Genomic DNA, 20,445 nt, shown 5'->3' with positions numbered 1-20,445 from the left:
ACCTGATTAAGGAAAATTTTCTACTTAAAGATGTTTATAATTCCTTGCAACACTAATATATGTAAATTGATTCTTCACAATCTTAAAAGAAAAATTAGAATAACTTTGTACTTAAAGGTAAAATTTTGAAGGTTAAAATTGTTAAAACATTTCCTTTAGCCAAAAGCAAGATAATTGCAATGTGGGTAATGTACAACCAATGTATTGTGAGCCACAAGCAAATTGATAGGTGTTATTGATGGTACTAAGTTACACCTCAAGGCACACAGTTTGGATTTGTGATCAATACCTCTGGCCTTGTTGCTTTCTAATTTTGGTTAAAAAGAACTGAATTAGTGAGGTAAGAGTGACTGTCTTTTTCATTGAGGCAAGGACAACTCTCATCAAGAACCCCTGACAAAACCAGTAAATGGGCCAAAGTGGCAAACATTTGAAATGGTGGTGTCTTCCACAAAGAGATTTATGTTTGAAAATTTGGTTTTCAGTCTTAGAACATTGCATGTGATCCAAATGCTTCCTGCATAGACTCCTTGAAAAAATTGCAAATGTGCTGAGCATTTTACAAGGCTGTTTCACTTGGATGGTACTGAACGCAAATGCTGTTGAAGTTGCCCTTGTCAAGCTGACTGTAGTGTACACAATCTGCAAATAGTTGCTTGCCTGAGTTGTTCTTTGCTACTTAATTAAAATCTTAGATTTATCAAGACTGAGCAATAGATGTATGGAAATGCCACCATCTTATTCATCTGTTATTGGCTGTGGTCATTCAACTTTGAGCTCTCAACTCTTAGTACCAGAGTGTCATGAACAAAAGGTAGGTAGTTCCTAAAAGGTAGATCTAGTGTTGAGGCTGTTGCATTATTGGATACTTGCTGGCATTGTCATGGATTTGTCTTTTGGGGGTGGGAGAAAAAAAAATCTTAAACAAGACTTAATTATAGCAAAGCAGCAAATACCTTTTCATAATAGTGGTGTGCAGTGGGTTGTATTTAAAAAGGGTGAGTCAGTGTACAAGAGGGAGATTGAAAACTTGGATGAATGGTGCACCAACAACAACAACCTTGCATTCAATATTACCAATTAGTAGAAGAACCGACTCGGGACAGTGTAATACTGGATCTCCTGTTGGGGAATGAGCTAGGTCAGGTTTCAGACATTAATGTTGGAGATCCAATTGGGTCTAGTGATCATAATTCTGTTAGTTTTAAGGTAGTTTTAGGGAAGAGCAAGGAGGGGCCTAAAGTTGAGGTTCTGGATTGGAGAAGAGCAAATTTTGAAGGAATAAGAAGGGATTTGGGGAGTATTGACTGGGACAGGATATTTTCAGGTAAGGGTGTAAATGAAAAATGGAAGATATTCAAAAAAGAAATTGAGGGTACAGAGTAGTTATGTGTCCTAGTGAGGATCAAAGGAAAGGCTAGAAGTCATAGGGAGGCTTGGTTTTCGAGGAATATTGGAAATTTGGTTAGGAGAAAAAGTGAGGTGTACAAAAGGTATAAAGAACAGGGAGCTGACAATTTGTAGGAGGACTCTTAAGAAAGAAATTAGAAAGGCCAAAAAAAGGCACGAAGAGGCTTTGGCAGACAGAGTAAAAATAAATCGAAAGGGTTTCTATAAGTACATTAAAAGTAAAAGATTAGTGAAGGATAAAATTGGACCCCTTGTAGATAGTGAGGGTAGGCTGAGTGAGAAGTCTGAGGAAATGGGGGAAATTTTGAATGATTTCTTTGCCTTGGTATTCACTAGGGAAAAAAATATTGAACCAGTTGAGGCAAAGAAAAATAGTGGGGAGGTAATGAAGCATACAAGGATAATCGAGGAGGTAGTGATGGCTGTGTTGAAAATGATAAAGGTGGATAAATCTCCGGGACCGGACAAAATATTCCCAAGGACACTCAGGGAGGCTAGAGGACAGATAGTGGGGCCATTAACAGATATTTAGGATGTCACTGGCCACAGGGGTAGTGCCAAAGGATTGGAGGGTGGCACATGTGGTTCCGCTGTTTAAGAAAGGGTCTAAATGTAAACCTGGGAATTATAGGCCCGTGAGTCTGATGTCTGTGGTGGGCAAGTTGATGGAAAGTGTTCTGAGGGATGCTATTTACAAATATTTGGAGGTACAGGGAGTAATCAGCATGGTTTTGTCAGGGGTAGATCATGCTTGACAAACCTGATTTGAGTTTTTCGAGGGGGTTACAAAAAAGGTTGATGAAGTGAAAGCTGTGGATGTTGTCTATTTAGACTTTAGTAAAGCTTTTGACAAAGTTCCCCACAGGAGGTTAGGAAAAAAGGTGGAGGCATTAGGTATAAATGAGGAGGTAGTGAAATGGATTCAGCAATGGTTGGATGGGAGGTGTCAGAGAGTAGTGGTAGAAAATTGTTTGTCCAATTGGAGGCCGGTGACTAGTGGAGTTCCTCAGGGATCGGACCTGGGTCCACTATTGTTTGTTATATATGTTAACGATCTGGAAGTAGGGGTGGAGAATGGGGTAAGCAAGTTTGCGGACGATACAAAGATTGGTGGTGTTGTGGACAGTGATGAAGATTACCGTAGATTAAAAGGTGATTTAGGAAGGCTGGAGGTGTGGGCTGAGAAATGGCTGATGGAATTTAATACAGATAAGTGAGGTGTTACATTTTGGAAAGGCAAATCTAAATAGGTCATATGCATTAAATGGTAGGCTTTTGGCAAATACTAGAGCGCATCGGATGTCCCCCAAAGTTCCTCAACATGATTATCCAACTGCACGAAAACCAACAAGGTCAGGTCAGATACAGCAATGAGCTCTCTGAACCCTTCTCCATTAACAATGGCGTGAAGCAAGGCTGTGTTCTCGCACCAACCTTCTTTTCAATCTTCTTCAGCATGATGCTGAACCAAGCCATGAAAGACCCCAACAATGAAGACGCTGTTTACATCCGGTACTGCACGGATGGCAGTCTCTTCAATCTGAGGCGCCTGCAAGCTCACACCAAGACACAAGAGAAACTTGTCCGTGAACTACTTTTTGCAGACGATGCCGCTTTAGTTGCCCATTCAGAGCCAGCTCTTCAGCGCTTGACGTCCTGCTTTGCGGAAACTGCCAAAATGTTTGGCCTGGAAGTCAGCCTGAAGAAAACTGAGGTCCTCCATCAGCCAGCTCCCCACCATGACTACCAGCCCCCCCACATCTCCATTGGGCACACAAAACTCAAAACGGTCAACCAGTTTACCTATCTCGGCTGCACCATTTCATCAGATGCAAGGATCGACAATGAGATAGACAACAGACTCGCCAAGGCAAATAGCGCCTTTGGAAGACTACACAAAAGAGTCTGGAAAAACAACCAACTGAAAAACCTCACAAAGATAAGCGTATACAGAGCCGTTGTCATACCCACACTCCTGTTCGGCTCCGAATCATGGGTCCTCTACCGGCACCACCTACGGCTCCTAGAACGCTTCCACCAGCGTTGTCTCCGCTCCATCCTCAACATCCATTGGAGCGCTTTCATCCCTAACGTCGAAGTACTCGAGATGGCAGAGGTCGACAGCATCGAGTCCACGCTGCTGAAGATCTAGCTGCGCTGGATGGGTCACGTCTCCAGAATGGAGGACCATCGCCTTCCCAAGATCGTGTTATATGGCGAGCTCTCCACTGGCCACCGTGACAGAGGTGCACCAAAGAAAAGGTACAAGGACTGCCTAAAGAAATCTCTTGGTGCCTGCCACATTGACCACCGGCAGTGGGCTGATAACGCCTCAAACCGTGCATCTTGGCGCCTCAGTTTGGCGGGCAGCAACCTCCTTTGAAGAAGACCGCAGAGCCCACCTCACTGACAAAAGGCAAAGGAGGAAAAACCCAACACCCAACCCCAACCAACCAATTTTCCCCTGCAACCGCTGCATCCGTGTCTGCCTGTCCCGCATCGGACTTGTCAGCCACAAACGAGCCTGCAGCTGACGTGGACTTTTTACCCCCTCCATAAATCTTCGTCCGCGAAGCCAAGCCAAAGAAAGAAGATTGAGATGTGCAGAGCAACAAAGGGATTTAGGAGTTGTAGTAAATAGTACCCTCGAGGCTGATACTTGGGTAGATGGTGTGAAGAAGGCATTTGGAATGTTGGCCTTAATAAATCGGAGTATTGAATTCAAGAGTAGGGAGGTTATGATGAAATTGTACAAGGCATTGGTGAGGCTAAATTTGGAGTACTGTGTACAGTTTTGGTCACCAAATTATAGGAAAGATATAAACAAAATAGAGAGAGTGCAGAGAAGGTTCTTGAGAATGTTGACAGGATTTCAAGGTTTGAGTTACAGGGAAAGGTTGTGCAGACTGGGTCTATTTTCTCTGGAGCGTAGAAGATTGAGAGGGGACTTGATAGAGGTGTTTAAGATTTTAAAAGGGACAGACAGAGTAAACGTGGATAGGCTTTTTCAATTAAGAGTGGGGGAGATTCAAACTAGAGGGCATGGTTTAAGATTGAAGGGGGAAAATTATAAGGGGAACATGAGGGGAAATTTCTTTACGCAAAGGGTGGTAGGGATGTGGAATGAGCTTCTGACAGACATGGTCGAGGCAGGATCATTGGTTACATTTAAGGAAAGACTGGATAGTTACATGGATAGGAGAGGACTGGAGGGGTATGGACAGGATGCTGGTCAGTGGGACTAGGAGGGTGGGGATTTGTTACGGCATGGACAAGTAGGGCCAAACTGGCCTGTTCTGTGCTGTAAGTGGTTATATGATTATAAAACCAAGGAGCTCATTGACTTCAGGAAGGGAAAATCAGGGTTGTACCACCCAGTGATCATAAGGGAATCAGAGGTGGAGAAGGTGAGCTCATTTAAGTTCCTGGTACCCACTATCTCAGGATCTTTCCTGGACCCAACACTAATGATGTCATGAAGAAAGCACGTCAGCACTTCTACTTCCTCAGGAGTTCACTAAGGTTTGGTATGACATTGGCAACTCTGGAAAATTACTAAAGGTATGTGGTGGAAAGTGTGCTGACTTGCTGCATCATGGCTTGGTATGGGGACTCCAATACCCCTGAGCATAAAGTCCTATAAAACGTTGTGAACACACCCCAGGAGATGACAGGCAAAACCCTCCTCCACCATCTAGAACATCTACAAGGAACACAGTTACCAGAACAGCAGCAATCAAGGATCCACACTACCTAACATACACTGTGTTCTCACAATACAATCAAGGAAGAGGTATAGGTGCCACCAGGTTCAGGAGCCAGCTGCTACCCTTCCACCAGTCTTCAACAACCAACTCAAATCAGGGACTTGTTTCAGGACTGTTACTTTTTTCTGTATTGTGTAGTTTTTCAGCATTGTAATTTTTTATTTATTGCACCATGAACTGTATCAACATGTACAAATATTCTTCATTAAATATACACAGTGACATTTCTCCCTTCTCACCCCCCTCTAAAACCAATAAATATAAAAACATAAAAAATACAAGAAAACAACATCTTCACACAAACAAAAAAAGTAGTCATATTTCTTGTATGGTTCCCAAATGTGTTCGAGCAATGTGTATTTGTCTTTTTAAATTATACGTAATTTTTTTCTAATGGAATACACTTATTCATTTCCATATACCATTGTTGTATTTTTAGATTCTCTTCTATTTTCCAGGTTGTCATTATGCTTTTTTTTTTGCTACTGCTAGGGCTATCATCTTTTTTTGGGTTCTATCTAATCTGAGACCTAGTTCTTTACCTCTTATGTTATTTAAGAGAAACATTTCTAGTTTTTTGGTGTGTAATTCTTTGAGATTTTACTTAATATCTGACTTAGTTCTTCCCAGAAAGTATTCACTTTTTTTACATGCCCAAATTGTGTGTATTGTTCTAATTTCTTGTGTACAGCGAAAGCATTGATCTGACATTGTTGGGTCCCATTCTTTTAATATCTGAGGGGTGATATAGTCTGAGTAACCAATTTGTATTGTATCGTGCGTAGCCTTATATTTATTGTGTTCTTCATAGTTCCTGTACATAGCTCTTCCCATGTTTCATTCTTTATCTTTGTATAAATCTTTTCCCAACTTTGCTTGGGTTTATACCTTGTTTCATCATCTTTACATTGCAGTTTAATGTACGTTTGTTATGAATTTAATCATCATTGTGTCTGTAATTATATATTCATAGCTACTTCCTTCTGGTAGTCTCAAACTGCTTCCCAGTTTGTCCTTTAAATAAGCTTTCAATTGATGATATGCAAACATTGTATTGCATAGTTTGTTTACATTTTTTGTTTACATCTGTAAATTGATTAGTTTTGTGCTACCAATAAGTGGTAATTCTGCCTTTCCTACAGGAAAAAGAATCTGAGTTGTATGTGATGTATGTACTCTGACAATACATCTAAAAATCTGAATACATTTCCCAGTTGAACACTGAAATATGGAACTGGCTTGATGACACTGTTTGAACAGGTTGAAGTGAAGCAGCATAGTCTGTTAATGTGCCAAAGTGTTTAAAGCAACTTTATTTTAATATTTTTTTCTTTTTTTGGTCCAGGAAAAGCTGTTAGAAATCAAAGAGTATCCATATGCAAAGCAGAGACCTGCATGTCTTTTGGAAAAATATGACAGGTAAAGGCTTGTCTAGTTTGTTTAAAAATTGATAGATTTGACTTGTGGTTTAAAAAAAAAGAAATATATGAGAAAGTTGTATTTGGAACTTCAAGTTTTTCATTTGTGCAGAAATGCGGTGAAATATTAAAAAATAATAGATAGAATATAGTCAACAGTTCTTTTCCTATAAGGGAATCTCAATTACTTGAGGCCATGCTCAATCAATTACTGAAGTTGGAGATGGGGGGGGAAGAGGTTTACAGGGAAATTTTAGTGTTTGGCATGTTTTGGAAGAATGGTTATGTTGGGAACCTGCTGACTGGGGGGGTGGGGGGGTGATGGAAGCAATGTACTAGTGGTATTTAGACATCTGAACAGACATAGGAGAATGATATAAACATGGTGGGCTGAAGGGCTTGTTCCAAAGTGAGCTAACTGTTCTTTTGCCAAGTTTGAACATAATTTGAAGCATGGAAGCAAGAGGTGCATAAATTACAATTAGTTATATCTACTGCTTTTTTTTTTAATTTGCTCTTCATGTGGAGACATTGAATGTAAAACCAAATTTTTTGTCTTTTTTAACATCTGAATACTTCAGGTCTACAGCCATCCAAACATCCTTCTGTTGAAATATTGAAAGGATAAATCCATCAAGAAAATGAGTTGTAAAGAGAACACAGAAAATTTATAGATCAAACTAAATAGGTGGCAGATAAATTTAATGTTGGAAAAAGTGAAACTACCCACTTTGGCAAGAAAAAGATGTCTTGTACAGAACTGTGTCCGAAGGAAAAAGATTAGTAAAACAGTTACAGCAAGGAAAAGGAAAACCAATGAAATCTGTTTTAATATGAGGTGAACTTGATGGGGAAAAATAGATGGTTTTGTTTCACTTCTGGGCATTGCTAAGATTGTGTCTGGAGGATTATCCAATTTTGGTTTAGAGGAAGAATGTTAATTTTAACAGCATTGTTTCCTGAGAGGTATTGACAAGGCATATGTGGAGAGAGTTTTTCAATTGTAGGTTAGTCTGGAACTAGGGGATCTCTTCAAAACAAAATGCCCACAAATCCTGTTTGAGGGTATAGTTTTTAAATTGTGACTTGTTTTAATTTGTTTGCATACTTCAAGTTTCACTGCACTGAGTAATTTCTTGCATTTCTCCAGTGAAGGCATCTGGGACCCAGAAAAGTGGCATGCATCCTTGTATCCCAATTCTGGCAGGAGCTCACCATTGGATGGAACTAAGAAGGACTGTGGTTCAGATTTGGAGCGAGCAGTTCTCAAGCGCAGAATTGCAGGCGAGTATGGCAGAAAACATAGGATATGGTTTGCAAATTGGCTTGCAACTCAGTCACATTTTGAATGTATGTGCTTGCTGATTGAGTAATGAACCTTGTCATCTTGATCCTTCACATGTGGAATACAAAGTGCAAAAAAAAAGGACCGTTTGACCTGTCAGTTGTATGCTTTGGAGATTATTTCTGCCTTATTTTAAACTTTGGTTCCAGACAACTCACGCTGATGATATGAATTCTAATTAATTATCCAAAAATCCTTGTATTTTAAACAGATTAGGTGTTGAATCCAGCTAGCAAGGCTCTTGCTGTGTTTCCTGCAGGAAGAACTATTGAGTTGGTTTAAAATGGCAGGCAGAACAAAAGCAAAAATATTTGAAGGAAACTGCTAATTTCTATTGCTGTCACCTCTTTTGTCATTATGTACTTTAATGCTTCTGGCTACTAGTTTTTGAAAAAATTTATGGATTTATTGTATTCAAAGCAAATATTTCATGTCATTAAAACTTTTTTATTTAGGTGTATTTGGTGCATAATGTTTTCATATGCAACAAATAAAAAATGGAAATTTGAATTTATCAGCAAAACCCTGTTTGAGCAGTTTATGGCTTTCTCAAGAGGAATGGCAGCAAGGCTACTGGGATAGAGAATGGAATGAAGTGCTATTATGGTTGAGCAAATCTTCTGAAGTAATGCCTGTCTCTGTTCCTGGTTGTGTGAGTTAGGCCTTTAGGTGAACATTGGATTTGTAAATTAAGTACCTGAACATGTCATCGCTGCAGGCAAGTTGATGGGAATATACCATCCATCTGCTGTTTCATTTACCTTGAATAGATTGTTTCCAGTATATATGACAGAGGTAAAGTTAATTGTTTTTCTGGGAAAAATTTCCATTCACATTTGTCAATTGTGGCAGACTGTAAGCTATGGGCTTTGTGACAACAGAAAGCAAGGAATTGTCGTAATTGTAGTGCTGTCTGAGGAGAGCTTGTTTGGTCAGGTCCTTCAGTGCTTCCCTTTTTTGACAATATGCTTGGGGGGTATGGTGGAAAAAATTTGAACATCAGGAATGACTAGGATATTCAAGAGCATCTTGTGCAGAATTTGTGACCATATTCAAAGAGACAATTCCATCATTTAACTAGATAGGAGTCTCCCTGCTACAGAAAACTCCATTGCCAGATGCTGCCTTGGCTGCTGCCATTGATCATAAAGCTACTCTTTGAATCCATTGTGGAAGTAGCAGAGGCACAAGAGAATCTCCACTCTAACAGTTCAAAGGGACTACACATGACTTTGTTGACTTCCTAAAGCCATCATTTCTATTAATAGGTAGAATGTACTCCTTAAATTCATTGCCCACAGAAATTTCTTCATGTTCATGCAAGACTCGATGAGTTGATCTTCAATAGTTTTTATGGAACTGTTGTCAAACAAGGCTGTCAAATCTTTCTTTCAGCAATGTTGCATCTTGTCTTTTGGGGCTAACGGAAACGACTTTGCTTCTGGCTTGCATAAAAATTAAATTAGAACCATAGAACATTACAGTACAGAAACAGGCTCCTTCAGCCCTTCTAGTCTGCCAAACCTTTTATTTTGTCTTGTCCCACTAATCGATGCACATAGAACAATTACAGCACAGAAACAAACCACCTCGGCTCCTCTAGTCTGTGCCAAACCATTTTTTTCCTAGACCCACTGGCCTGCACCCAGCTCATAGCCCTTCATAACTCTCCTATTCATGTATCTGTCCAAATTCTTCTTAAATGTTAAAATTGAGCCCGCTTTCACCTCTTCAGTTGGCAGCTCGTTCCACACTCCCACCACTCTGTGTGAAGAAGTTCCCCCTTCATGTTCCCCATAAACTTTTCTCCTTTCACTCTTGTACAAAGCCATGTACAAAATGCCACACAGCCATGTACAAAATGCCACTTCTAAAATTGATGTAAATAGTACTGAATTTAGCAACCCAGAGAACAGTGAGCAGGTACTCATATTCAGTACATTTAGAGCTCCAATTCAGTGCTCAATTTCTAGGTCTTGTGACAAGTTGATTCTTTAAGACTAAACACTAGAATTACTTCAGCAGACTTCTGTCAGGAATGGAACCCTTATATAACTTGGGGATCCTTTTTCATTTTATCATCTGCTTGTCAAACTAGCTTTGCATACAGCCTCAAAATAAAGGAAAGTTCACCAAGATGGATTACCATTTTGTTTAGTTTACATTTTCATTTTCCACTTGTTTGGAATTAATTACATTCAGAGTTTATCCACCACAGCAATATTCTCTAAATTGGGGCTTTGCTTGATCTGAAATGTAATGTACAATAATCAAATGCAAGAATATGTTCATGTCAAGAATTTAAAAAATAACTGCTAATTGTTTCCCCCTTAAGAGTTGTAATTTCAATCTGCCAATTATTTTTTCAAAGTCCTGCACATTCAAGTGTAATCTTTTTTAAAATTTCTAATACTTATAATTTGTTTTGCAACTGAATAATGAGCAGTTGTGCAAGTTGCAGCTTCAAGTTGAGATTCCATTTGAATCAAAATGCAATTGGAGTACTTATTTAACAGCATGACATTTGAAGCTAGTTTTCCCTGACAAGTGTGAAGGAAGACAAATGTATGAAGATGTGAGGGTGTTCCATTGAATGGAAGCAGCACTTCAGTCCTGAATTTGTGATTAAAGATTACTTGACATAATTTGTGCACCTTTATCTTGGTTCAGTTGGTTTAAATTGCAGTCGTTTATCGCTTAACATCCATGATGTGTTCTGTGAAATAGGTAATTATGATTTGGACTTTGTATGAACACCATGTAATATATTAAGCAAAGCTATATGGGATACTGTAGTTACCTGTATTGACTAAATAGCGAATACACACAGTACTGTATCTGGCAAGGTAATGTATGGGTTAAGTAAGTTAATACTGTATAATACTTTAAACTTTTTAATTTGTTAGTCAGGAAAGTTCACATTAAAATGATTGAAAGTACAGTAACATAGGTGTTTGACTATCAAGAGGTGACTTGTTAGATTTGTACCATTATACACACGGCAGTGTAATTGATTTGTATACAAGAGACGAGATATGCATGTTGCTTGTGGGAAGCTGTTGTTTTTGCTATGTCAGGTTACGCCTGCAACATCACGTTCTTGGATTGAGATTTTTGAACTGTTATCTTAATGGGATCACGGACATATGTGGTTGGACGTTGCCCAAATGGACTTTATGCGGCACCTGACTGTACTTGAATAAGAATTGTCTGAAAAATGGAGCAAACTAACAAGGCACTTGTGTGACAGACTAGAAGCATTGTGCTCCCTTTAAGGGGATTTTGATAGATGTAAAATATTGTGTATTTCTTTCTTTCTTTGGCTTGGCTTCGCGGACGAAGATTTATGGAGGGGGTAAAAAGTCCACGTCAGCTGCAGGCTCGTTTGTGGCTGACAAGTCCGATGCGGGACAGGCAGACACGGTTGCAGGGGAAAATTGGTTGGTTGGGGTTGGGTGTTGGGTTTTTCCTCCTTTGCCTTTTGTCAGTGAGGTGGGCTCTGCAGTCTTCTTCAAAGGATTTACTAATATGGTAAAAGCCTGAATGATTCATCCATTTGATTTGGGTAGAAATGTGATTTCAGGGATAAACAGCATTGTCATGTGGTCAAGGTTACCAGCAGTTTACAAGATTCTATTTAATCCATGCATTCTTTGAGTCCCTTTTGTACAAAGATAAATTTCACTGCCATATTTTCCTGTGAATTTGTATATATCCAATCTTAAAGGGACAATTTGGCTCTGCTTCATCATGGATGGTAGTCAAAACTACAGCATGCAAATGCTTCTGCCCATCACATCTATATTGTTTATTATGCCTAACTATACTAATCCCATTTAACTACTTGGGATCCACATCGTTCTGCATCTTTTCGATCTCTGTACCCTTCCAGGTGCCTTTTGAACATTGTTATTGTATCTACCTGTACCACCACCTGACAACTTTTGCTCTATAACCACTACCTTTTGTGGTATAAACTTACCCCTCAGAACTTAAATTTATCTTCTTGTTTTAAACCTATACCTGAGTTCTCGATGCCCACAATCCTTTTGGGGGTGGGGTGGGGGGAGGAGTAGACTGTTTAGCTTATCTTTACCAGCCCTTCTTGACCATTTTTGCCTATGTCTCCCTTAGACTCCACTCAAATATTATGGGCCCCTTCCCTGTGAAGCCATCTAGTTTAGATGGTTTCTTCTCTACTTCACGCCCTCAGACGATATAAAACAAAATAGTTTGATTTACAGTCTGGCCCCTTTTCAATATGTCGTGGCCCCTGGGAGGGGAAGGGGCTGCAACAAGGCATATGTCCCCGTTGAGTAGCTGATCTCTACCCTTCATTTTATAAACCATGTACAAGGTTGTCCTTCAATCTTATTTATTCCAGTAATAACCCCAGTCTGTAACTACAGACCTTCATTCGAGACAACCTCTTGAACTTTTTTGAATATTCCCTTCCTGTGGTTTGACAATCAGGATGTTACACAATGCTCTTTGCAGTCTAATCTATTTTGAGCAACTTCAGCATTCCTTTTTAACTCTGCCACAGGGCCCAAGCTGCCATGTTGTGTATGCCAAAAGCCTTTTTTCCCTTCTCCATCTACCTGTCTTGCCACTTTAAGGCAGCAGAAGGTCTCTGTATATCAACATTTATAAGTTTCCTGCCATTTACTCTGTTGTACCAGAATTGGACCTCCCAAAGTGCTTTCCCTCACTTTAAATTCTATCTGCCACTAATCTACCAACTTTTCCATCTGTTCCTCTGAATCCTTGGGCATACAACTTTCACAATACAGAACTTCATCAATTTTTTTTTTTCACAGTAAACTTGTGAATCAGGCCACGTGCATTCAGTTCAAAGTAATTTGTGTAATGATCATTGGTATACAAGTTTGCAATCAGAAAATTAACTCTTGCCCTCTGCCTCCATATTAACAAGTCCATTTTTAGATCGACTTGTCCTGATCCCACATATTTTCACTTTCTGGACCAGCCTACCAAGCAGGATTTTAGCAAGACTTTTCAACAAGGTCACCTTTACTGCCCTAACTTAATCAATATCTTAGTGACCTTCTCAAACAAAACTTCATAATTTCCATGGATAAACCCATGTAGAGTCCACCAAATCAGTCCCTGCAATTACAAGAGAACACAAATCCTGTTGCTTGGAATTCATTCATATTTCCTTTGATGCAAGGCTTAGTAGATGCAGTAAAAGTCTAACAATCTAGATACCAGAAATCCAGACCACCTGAGAATCTGGACTTTTTAAACTTATTAAATTTACCAGGCTTTTGTGTTCATGTGTGTAAGTGCCACAGATTCACAGAAGTCATGGAAATGAATGAATAAATATTTTTGTCTTAGTTTATTAACTAAACATTTTTTCATACAAAATACAATCAAAATTTACCTGTTCTTCTCTTTAATATTAAAATTTAAGGAGAAAAGTACTGCCTTTTAAATATTTTAGAAAATGCTGACCAACCCAATCCCTGAGCAGTCTGGATTTTCGGAATTTTACTGTACAACTTTCATTAATTTAAGTATTTTTTGAACATAGAACATTTGCTGTCCTTCTCTCCTCAGGTACGTCATGGGGGATAGCAAAGTGAAAATCTTGAGCCCTCTTAATTTTCTCCCTTCCCATAGTATTCTGTGCACTAATATCTGAACACTTTCTTCCATCTGAATGCACATATTCCAGGATTGCATCCCTTGAACTTTGCATCCTTTCCCTGGGGAATAATAAACAAATATTAATATGACCCCACTTGTATTTGGTGTCCATACTCTGAGATTTCCATGTTGGTCTGAGGTGGCCTATTATTTCCCTATCTGCCCTTTTAGTACATTGGGTTTCGGGGTTGCCTTGATCCTGCTTGGCAGCAGTGGTAATTTGGTACATTCTTCAATTATTTGAAAATGGGGAGTTTAACCTCTTGATAGTGTGCAAATTTAAGTGTTTGTCTTAATATTGCAGACTGTATGTTGGGCAGTAAACCATTTATTGTGTGAATTGCACTTGCAGATGAGATGCAGGAAACTGAGAACAAGGAAATTGATCAACAGATGGTGTCTATGTGGATGTGAGCAAGGTCCTAGACAAGGTCCTACATAGTAGCCTCTTCCAGAAGGTTTAAGTGCATATACTCCAAGTCAAACAGGTTAATTAGATCCAGAGTTAGCTTGATAATTGGAAGTCTGACTTGGGCGTATTTCAGGAAAGTGTGCTGGTGTAGCAGGTCAAGCATCAGCGCGGTTAGACGAGCCAAATTGCTGCCCCAATCATATGACTCGAAATGGTGCTGGTCCCCTTTCACTCCTGAGGAGAAGCCCACGGTTAACGAAATATGTTGCCCAGAGGACATCACCACTTCTGGAATAGTGCACCACCAGTCAGGGAATGATGCCATGATGCGCTGACATCATATCTGGAAGCCAGTGCACACGTCACCGGAAGTGGATGTTTCTCTGCACGCAGTGCAAGGAATTCAAACAAAGTCAGTGACTAGTTCACCCTTGCACTGAATGGATGCCTCTTTATTCCATAGTGCTGTTGTAGTGGACACTACACTGGTATATTTGTTTGTATTTTAATAACTTGGACATGAATATAGTATGAGTAGTAACTTTGACTTAAAAATTGGTGGTGCAGAGTAATGAAAGTTGTGTAAAGCTAGAGCAGAACATGTATCTTATTGGAAAGTTGGCCACCGTATTTGGTGATTGGATTTAATTGTCAAGTACAAAGTGATGCATTGGATAGTTAAAGACCCTGCAGATTAAATTTCGTTGTGGGATTAAGGATGAACAACCAAATTTGCAGCCCAAGTTTTGTCATCGCTTTTATGAAACAAATATGCTATAGTTTTCCAAAAGAATGGATGAAATAAGCCCAAAATCCCCTGTTTTTTTCATGACCTTGTGAACTCTTCTGTTTTGGCTATCATTGATAAGTTGTGCATTTGTTTTAGAATTGAAACTTGGGACTCTAGAAGTTTGCTCTTTTCCTTCGGCTATGAGCTTCCAGATGAAGAGCAATTTAGAATCCCAAACAAATGTGAACAACATTTTGTGTTAAAGAAGAGAAAACTTGCAAAGATTTTAAGCAAACTAAAATTGAAAATGTGCTTAATAAGGAATAAAAATGGCTGAGCGATTAAATACTGTTTGTCTTGACGCAAGAGGCATGAATCTCCCAAATGTGCTTGGGAAGAGTTTAATGGAAATGACCTATTTAAAATAATGGAAGAGAAGTTGATGGTACTAATTGCTAAATAATTCATTCCAAAATACAAAATGGTAGTCATGAAAATTTATAGATCAAGTGGTTATCTTCCCAATATCATAATGGTTCTTGCAAATGGAACAACAGATCTAAGATGAAAGTGGTTACGAGAGACCAACTGGACCAATCTCAGATGATGAGGAAACTGCTGCCATATTGTAAATGATATGGATGCTTGAACCCATGTTGACTTCTAATCCCACAGATTTTTATGAAAGAGAAATTGACAATTAACTTTTGTTTACAAAATGTAACTGGTGGACAAGATTAGGGAGAACCAATGAGGTAGTATTCTTGGATGTCACCCATTGTAATTGAGACAGTCCAGTTGGCCTTGCTTGTCTTGGCTGACAGATGCCTACTCTAATTCTACTTTCTTGCTTTAGGCCCACATCTCTCTTTGATTTATATCCATGTATCTCATTGTATCTGCCCCTCAGCACAATATTTCTAACTGTGGTCTAATCAAATCTGTCCAACTGCAGAATTTTAGCTCTTGTTCCCCCCTGCCAATGAAGTCAAGCAAGCTAAATAATACCTTCACTGCCCTATCCACTCCTTTTAGGAGCCTCTGAATTTGCACCCCAAGGTCCCCCTGTCTTATCAATGTTCCAACAGTCCCTCCCACTCAACAAGTCCAGCCAGTAATGCATGGCTCAAAATGCATGGCTTCAATTGTCTGGATTAAATTTCACTTGATACTGATCTGCCTAATTTTCCATTTGATCCATGTCCATCTGTATCCTTGGGCAACTATTCTTCACCTAAAACTCAAATTTTGTTATTAAATTTGCTGAACAGAACAAATGTTCTTGTCCAAATTGTTTATTCAAGTGTGCTTCTGGTCACAAACTTCCAGATTGAAAACCTAACCTCCAAAGCCCTATAAATCATAGCATCAAGCTAATTTTGAATCAGTTGACAGAAACACCTTGTATCCTTCTGGATCAGCCAGGACCTGTCAAATATCTTGCTAAACAATGTGTACCACATGTGTCACCTTGTCTTGTAGAAGTTGTTTTAACCTCAAATTCTTGGATAATTTCTAAACGGAAGCTTATTCAGTACACGAGTCATGTGCCAGTGTTCAATGCTTTGAGATGATAACTCATGTTCCAATGTCATTTGTTGTTAAGCTGGAACCATGGTTTCCAATTTTGTTGTTTTAAGGTTGAACATATTCTTTTTATTTTAGAATCTGTTTGTCATGGAATGTAGCCCAGCTATGGGTGATCTAATCAAAGCCTGGAATTTGGTACTGAATGTATTGGGTGGAGTTGCACCTTGATATCAATTTCAAATCATGAAAATGCATTGATCAAATGTCTGTCCTTTTAGATCCACGAGAGAGAATAAAGGAAGAAGATATTGACGTTGTACTCAGTCCTCAGCGTCGCAGCTTTGGTGGTGGCTGCCATGTGACCAGTACATCCAACAGTCGACTATCCGGAAGCCCATTGGAAAATAAAGAGAATGAAAATATTCGTGGGTTGGGGTGCCAACGAAGAATTGGCAGTGGGCGCATAATTACATCAAGAACTTTTGATCGGGATGGCAGAGACAAAGACTTGCGTGACAGAGATGGTAGAGAAGGAAGGGATCGAGACTATAAAGAAAAGCGCTTTCGGGTTAGTTTTGCTTCAGATCCTATGTTTTGTACACCATTGTGACAACATGACTGGAAATGTTGGCCACCATCACTCTTTAAGGATTTTGACCTAAAAGTCAAGAGTAACTTCTCCCACCACCCCTTCCCAAAAAATTGAATTGCTCCAGCAGATGGTTTTGCTCCAGATTCCAGCATGTGTAATTTCTTGTCATTGGATCACTAAATTCATCATTGTAGTTGAGATGGAACATTATGGAGCCAATGGGTAAGAATGTAGATGTGATCGACCGGGTTTTTTTTTAAAAAAGTGCAACGGTTGTTGGGGCAAGGAGGAAGACTAAAACTAATTCAATCCATGATTGTCATGTTGGGTTAAATTGAGTTAAATGACAGCTGCTTTTATCCATGGTAGGTTGTCAGTGGCATGTAGTTAATGTAACCATTGACTAAGGCTACTGTGGCACTGTTAAGCTTGGTGACATTGCATTATATTTTTCTGTTAGCTTTTTAATTGTAAGTGTGAGAGCTGTTAAACAAAGCTTATCCCTTGTTAAGAGAAATTGTCCCCCAACCTAAAAGCAACATGTTAAGATCCTGTTTTGAACTAATGAGTGTAGCTTCATTCAAACTTGGGATCCTGAAATTTCAAACTTCCAAACAACCTTTCATATTGTAATCAGTATCAGAATCTGAAGTATTAAGGCTTTCATACTGGTTTTTATTCCTTGAGCTGCAAGTGGCATGCACTTTATTTGGGGAAACAAAGCTAAGACTTGCTGACTCCATTTCTGCAGAGAGAATTTGGTGATGGCAAACGTATTTTTGGTGAGCGAAGGCGATGTGACTCGTACACTGAAGAGGAGCCAGAATGGTTCTCTGCTGGCCCCACTAGTCAATCAGAAACTATAGAGCTCACTGGCTTTGATGATAAAGTGCTGTTGGAGGATCCAAGAAGGCCAAAGAGGTGGAGGAAACGATCAGAAACACTTAAAGAAGGCAAGTTTTTATCTCTTCTTTGAAAACGGGTATACAGTTTGCACACTAATAATAAATGTGTTAATTCCTCATTTTGATTTCTTTCTGGTATCCATGAAATGTATGGGCTAAAGTTTGTCTGGGAATTCGTCGTTTTTCGTTCTACAAGATTGTAGTAGATTGGAAAATAAGTGAGTTAACTAAATGTCTTTGAGTGATTTTTAGTGCATTAGAAGCATTTCAGAGGAGGTTTATTGAACTGAGATCTATAATTGAGTTGTGGAGGGTCATGTTTGGTGCTGTTGTCTTGGGAAAAGTTCCACTGGCTCTTTATCTGCTGGGAGTTGAATCCTGTGGGTACTTCACAGGGTAGATGTAGACAAAGACAAAGGAGGAAAAACCCAACACCCAACCCCAACCAACCAATTTTCCCCTGCAACCGTGTCTGTCTGTCCCGCATCGGACTTGTCAGCCACAAATGAGCCTGCAGCTGACGTGGACATTTACCCCTCCATAAATCTTTGTCTGCCAAACCAAAGAAGAGAGATATAGCAAAGATGGTTCTTATTTTGATCGCTTGAAACTTGGGTGCAGGTAAGGGCATGTAAAATCTTTTACTTTTAAAAGAATAGATAACCAATTAGTTTGAAACAATCTTTGTAATGATCCTTTTGATCTTTGCTTTCTCTCTTATCAGCTACCTTCTGTCTTATTGACTTGAAGGAATAAAAGATAACTGGTGGCTGAATCAAATGTAGAGTTGGATGTTAAAGCTTAGTCTGTTTGAAACAGCAGGAAGATAAAATTAAAAATAATGGCATTTGACAGAACTACATGGGATGGGTTAGGGTTATCAAGAGTACTGCATGGTTTTGGTCTGAATGATGAATATACTTGGAGATTGAAGGAAATTGGTTAATTCCTGGGATTGGAGGGGTTTCCTTGAACTGTTGAGCAGTTTGATCTTTGGAGATGCAAGTGATTTTAGAAACCAATCTGGGGCTAATCATTGGATAATGAATTTGGCAAGGTGTTGATTTTGTTTTTTTTCCCCTCAGAGTTCAGGCTGAATCATTGAATATTAAAGCTTCCAAAATTGTTCCAACAAGGAGTTGAAACTTGTGGTAAATGGGCCATGTGGAGTTAAATTCTAGATCTAATCAACCATGATCTTGATCTACGGAGATGTCATATGTTTTTTGAAAATTTTATTAGTTTTCCATACATGTAATAATAGCCAAGTACAAATTATAACAATGAAATTAATATCCAATCTGTTACTTGAAATAAACCCCCTTCCCACTAAACTAACCACAAAAGAAAAATGTAAAACTGTAATAAAAGTTTTTATTAAAAAAAACTAGAATAGAAACCTGGTTGCTGCAAGTTCCCGTTTCCACTTGAAATTAATCATTTATTCCTTGTAATATTTCCAGGAAAGGATCTATGTATTAATTCCCTCAATTCTACATATTTCTCAAATTATAAATATATCTTCTCCAATGGAACAAAACTATACATTTCTGCATTCCAAAGTTCCATACCCAGATGGGTATCTGATTTCCATGACACTGCTGTACATTTTCTTGCTGCTGCTCAAGCAATCTTTAAAAATTGTTTTTGATATGTAGATAGTTTCATTCTTTTTGCCTTGTAAAAATAACATTGGAGTTTGTGAAAATTGATTCCCATAACCTGTTATAAATAAAACAGCAGACTTGACCAAAAGTGTCTCACTTTGGTGCAAGACCAAGTGAATGTTTTATACATATATATATTAAAAAAAAAAGTACCAACCTCCTGACCATATCTTAAACCCTGGTCAGATAAATCTGATTTCTGTTTATTTTGCTCTTGCAGAGTGAGATATAATTGATGTTTTAAAAAAAAAAAAAATTACATTGAACTAGCCTGTATCTTGTGGTGGCTCGCCCATGCAACAGGCAAACTGACTGAGTCGCGGCTGATCTGACGGAGCTTGGGGTGCAGGGCAAGCCCACAGCCTAGCAGCTAATGTCATGAAGATCCCGGGAATCACAAGCATCATTGGGTTCTGAGCGCATGCATGAGTTCTATTAAAGTCGGTTGGTTCAACTCATTTGACTCGATGGTTATTTTGACCACTGTATGGCTAGTACGATTACAATCTAACATTTATAAAATTTGTAATATTGTCCTGGCACAACTCTGACCAATTTACTTCATCAATATAAACATTTTAAACATGTCTCCCAGCATTCTTAACTTTGTGTATCCCCGATTAATAATTCCCTTCTGTAATAAAGTGTACATGGCCGAAGTAAATTGTTAATATCCACTACTTATCAATTTTTCTACATCACTGTACTTTGGTAATGTCATTGTTGGACCCAGTTTATCTCTCAAATAAGCCCATAATTGATAACCAAAAGGGTATCCCACATTTTTTTAATTGATCAAATGTCATTAAATTTCTGCTTGCATAACAATCTTCTCTATATTTAATTCCTTTCTAAAACCAAATATTTAAAATTTGATTATCCATTGATAATTCGTCTTTTCTATTGTATCAATTTTTTAAATCCATGCTGGTTCTTCCTCATTAAAGAAAAGTTAAAAATTTCAGTTGAGCAGCCTTGCCGTAATTTCTAAAA

General features: G+C 38.8%; 1 protein-coding gene across 11 annotated transcripts in view; it reads left to right on the top strand.

Moving 5' to 3' along the window:
• Nucleotides 1-20,445, top strand: part of eif4enif1 (eukaryotic translation initiation factor 4E nuclear import factor 1) — an 85,488-nt gene that overhangs the window by 34,620 nt on the left and 30,423 nt on the right. For all 11 annotated transcript variants that reach the window (XM_069933089.1, XM_069933087.1, XM_069933090.1 and 8 more), the window contains 4 exons: nt 6,523-6,596; nt 7,746-7,879; nt 16,567-16,856; nt 17,632-17,833. In XM_069933089.1, the coding sequence (XP_069789190.1) occupies nt 6,523-6,596; nt 7,746-7,879; nt 16,567-16,856; nt 17,632-17,833 (700 nt within the window). The remainder of the gene's footprint in view (nt 1-6,522; nt 6,597-7,745; nt 7,880-16,566; nt 16,857-17,631; nt 17,834-20,445) is intronic.

This window comes from Narcine bancroftii, chromosome 4 (assembly GCF_036971445.1).
Source record: "Narcine bancroftii isolate sNarBan1 chromosome 4, sNarBan1.hap1, whole genome shotgun sequence".
NCBI lineage: Eukaryota > Metazoa > Chordata > Chondrichthyes > Torpediniformes > Narcinidae > Narcine > Narcine bancroftii.
This window is presented reverse-complemented; position numbering and strand designations above follow the sequence as displayed.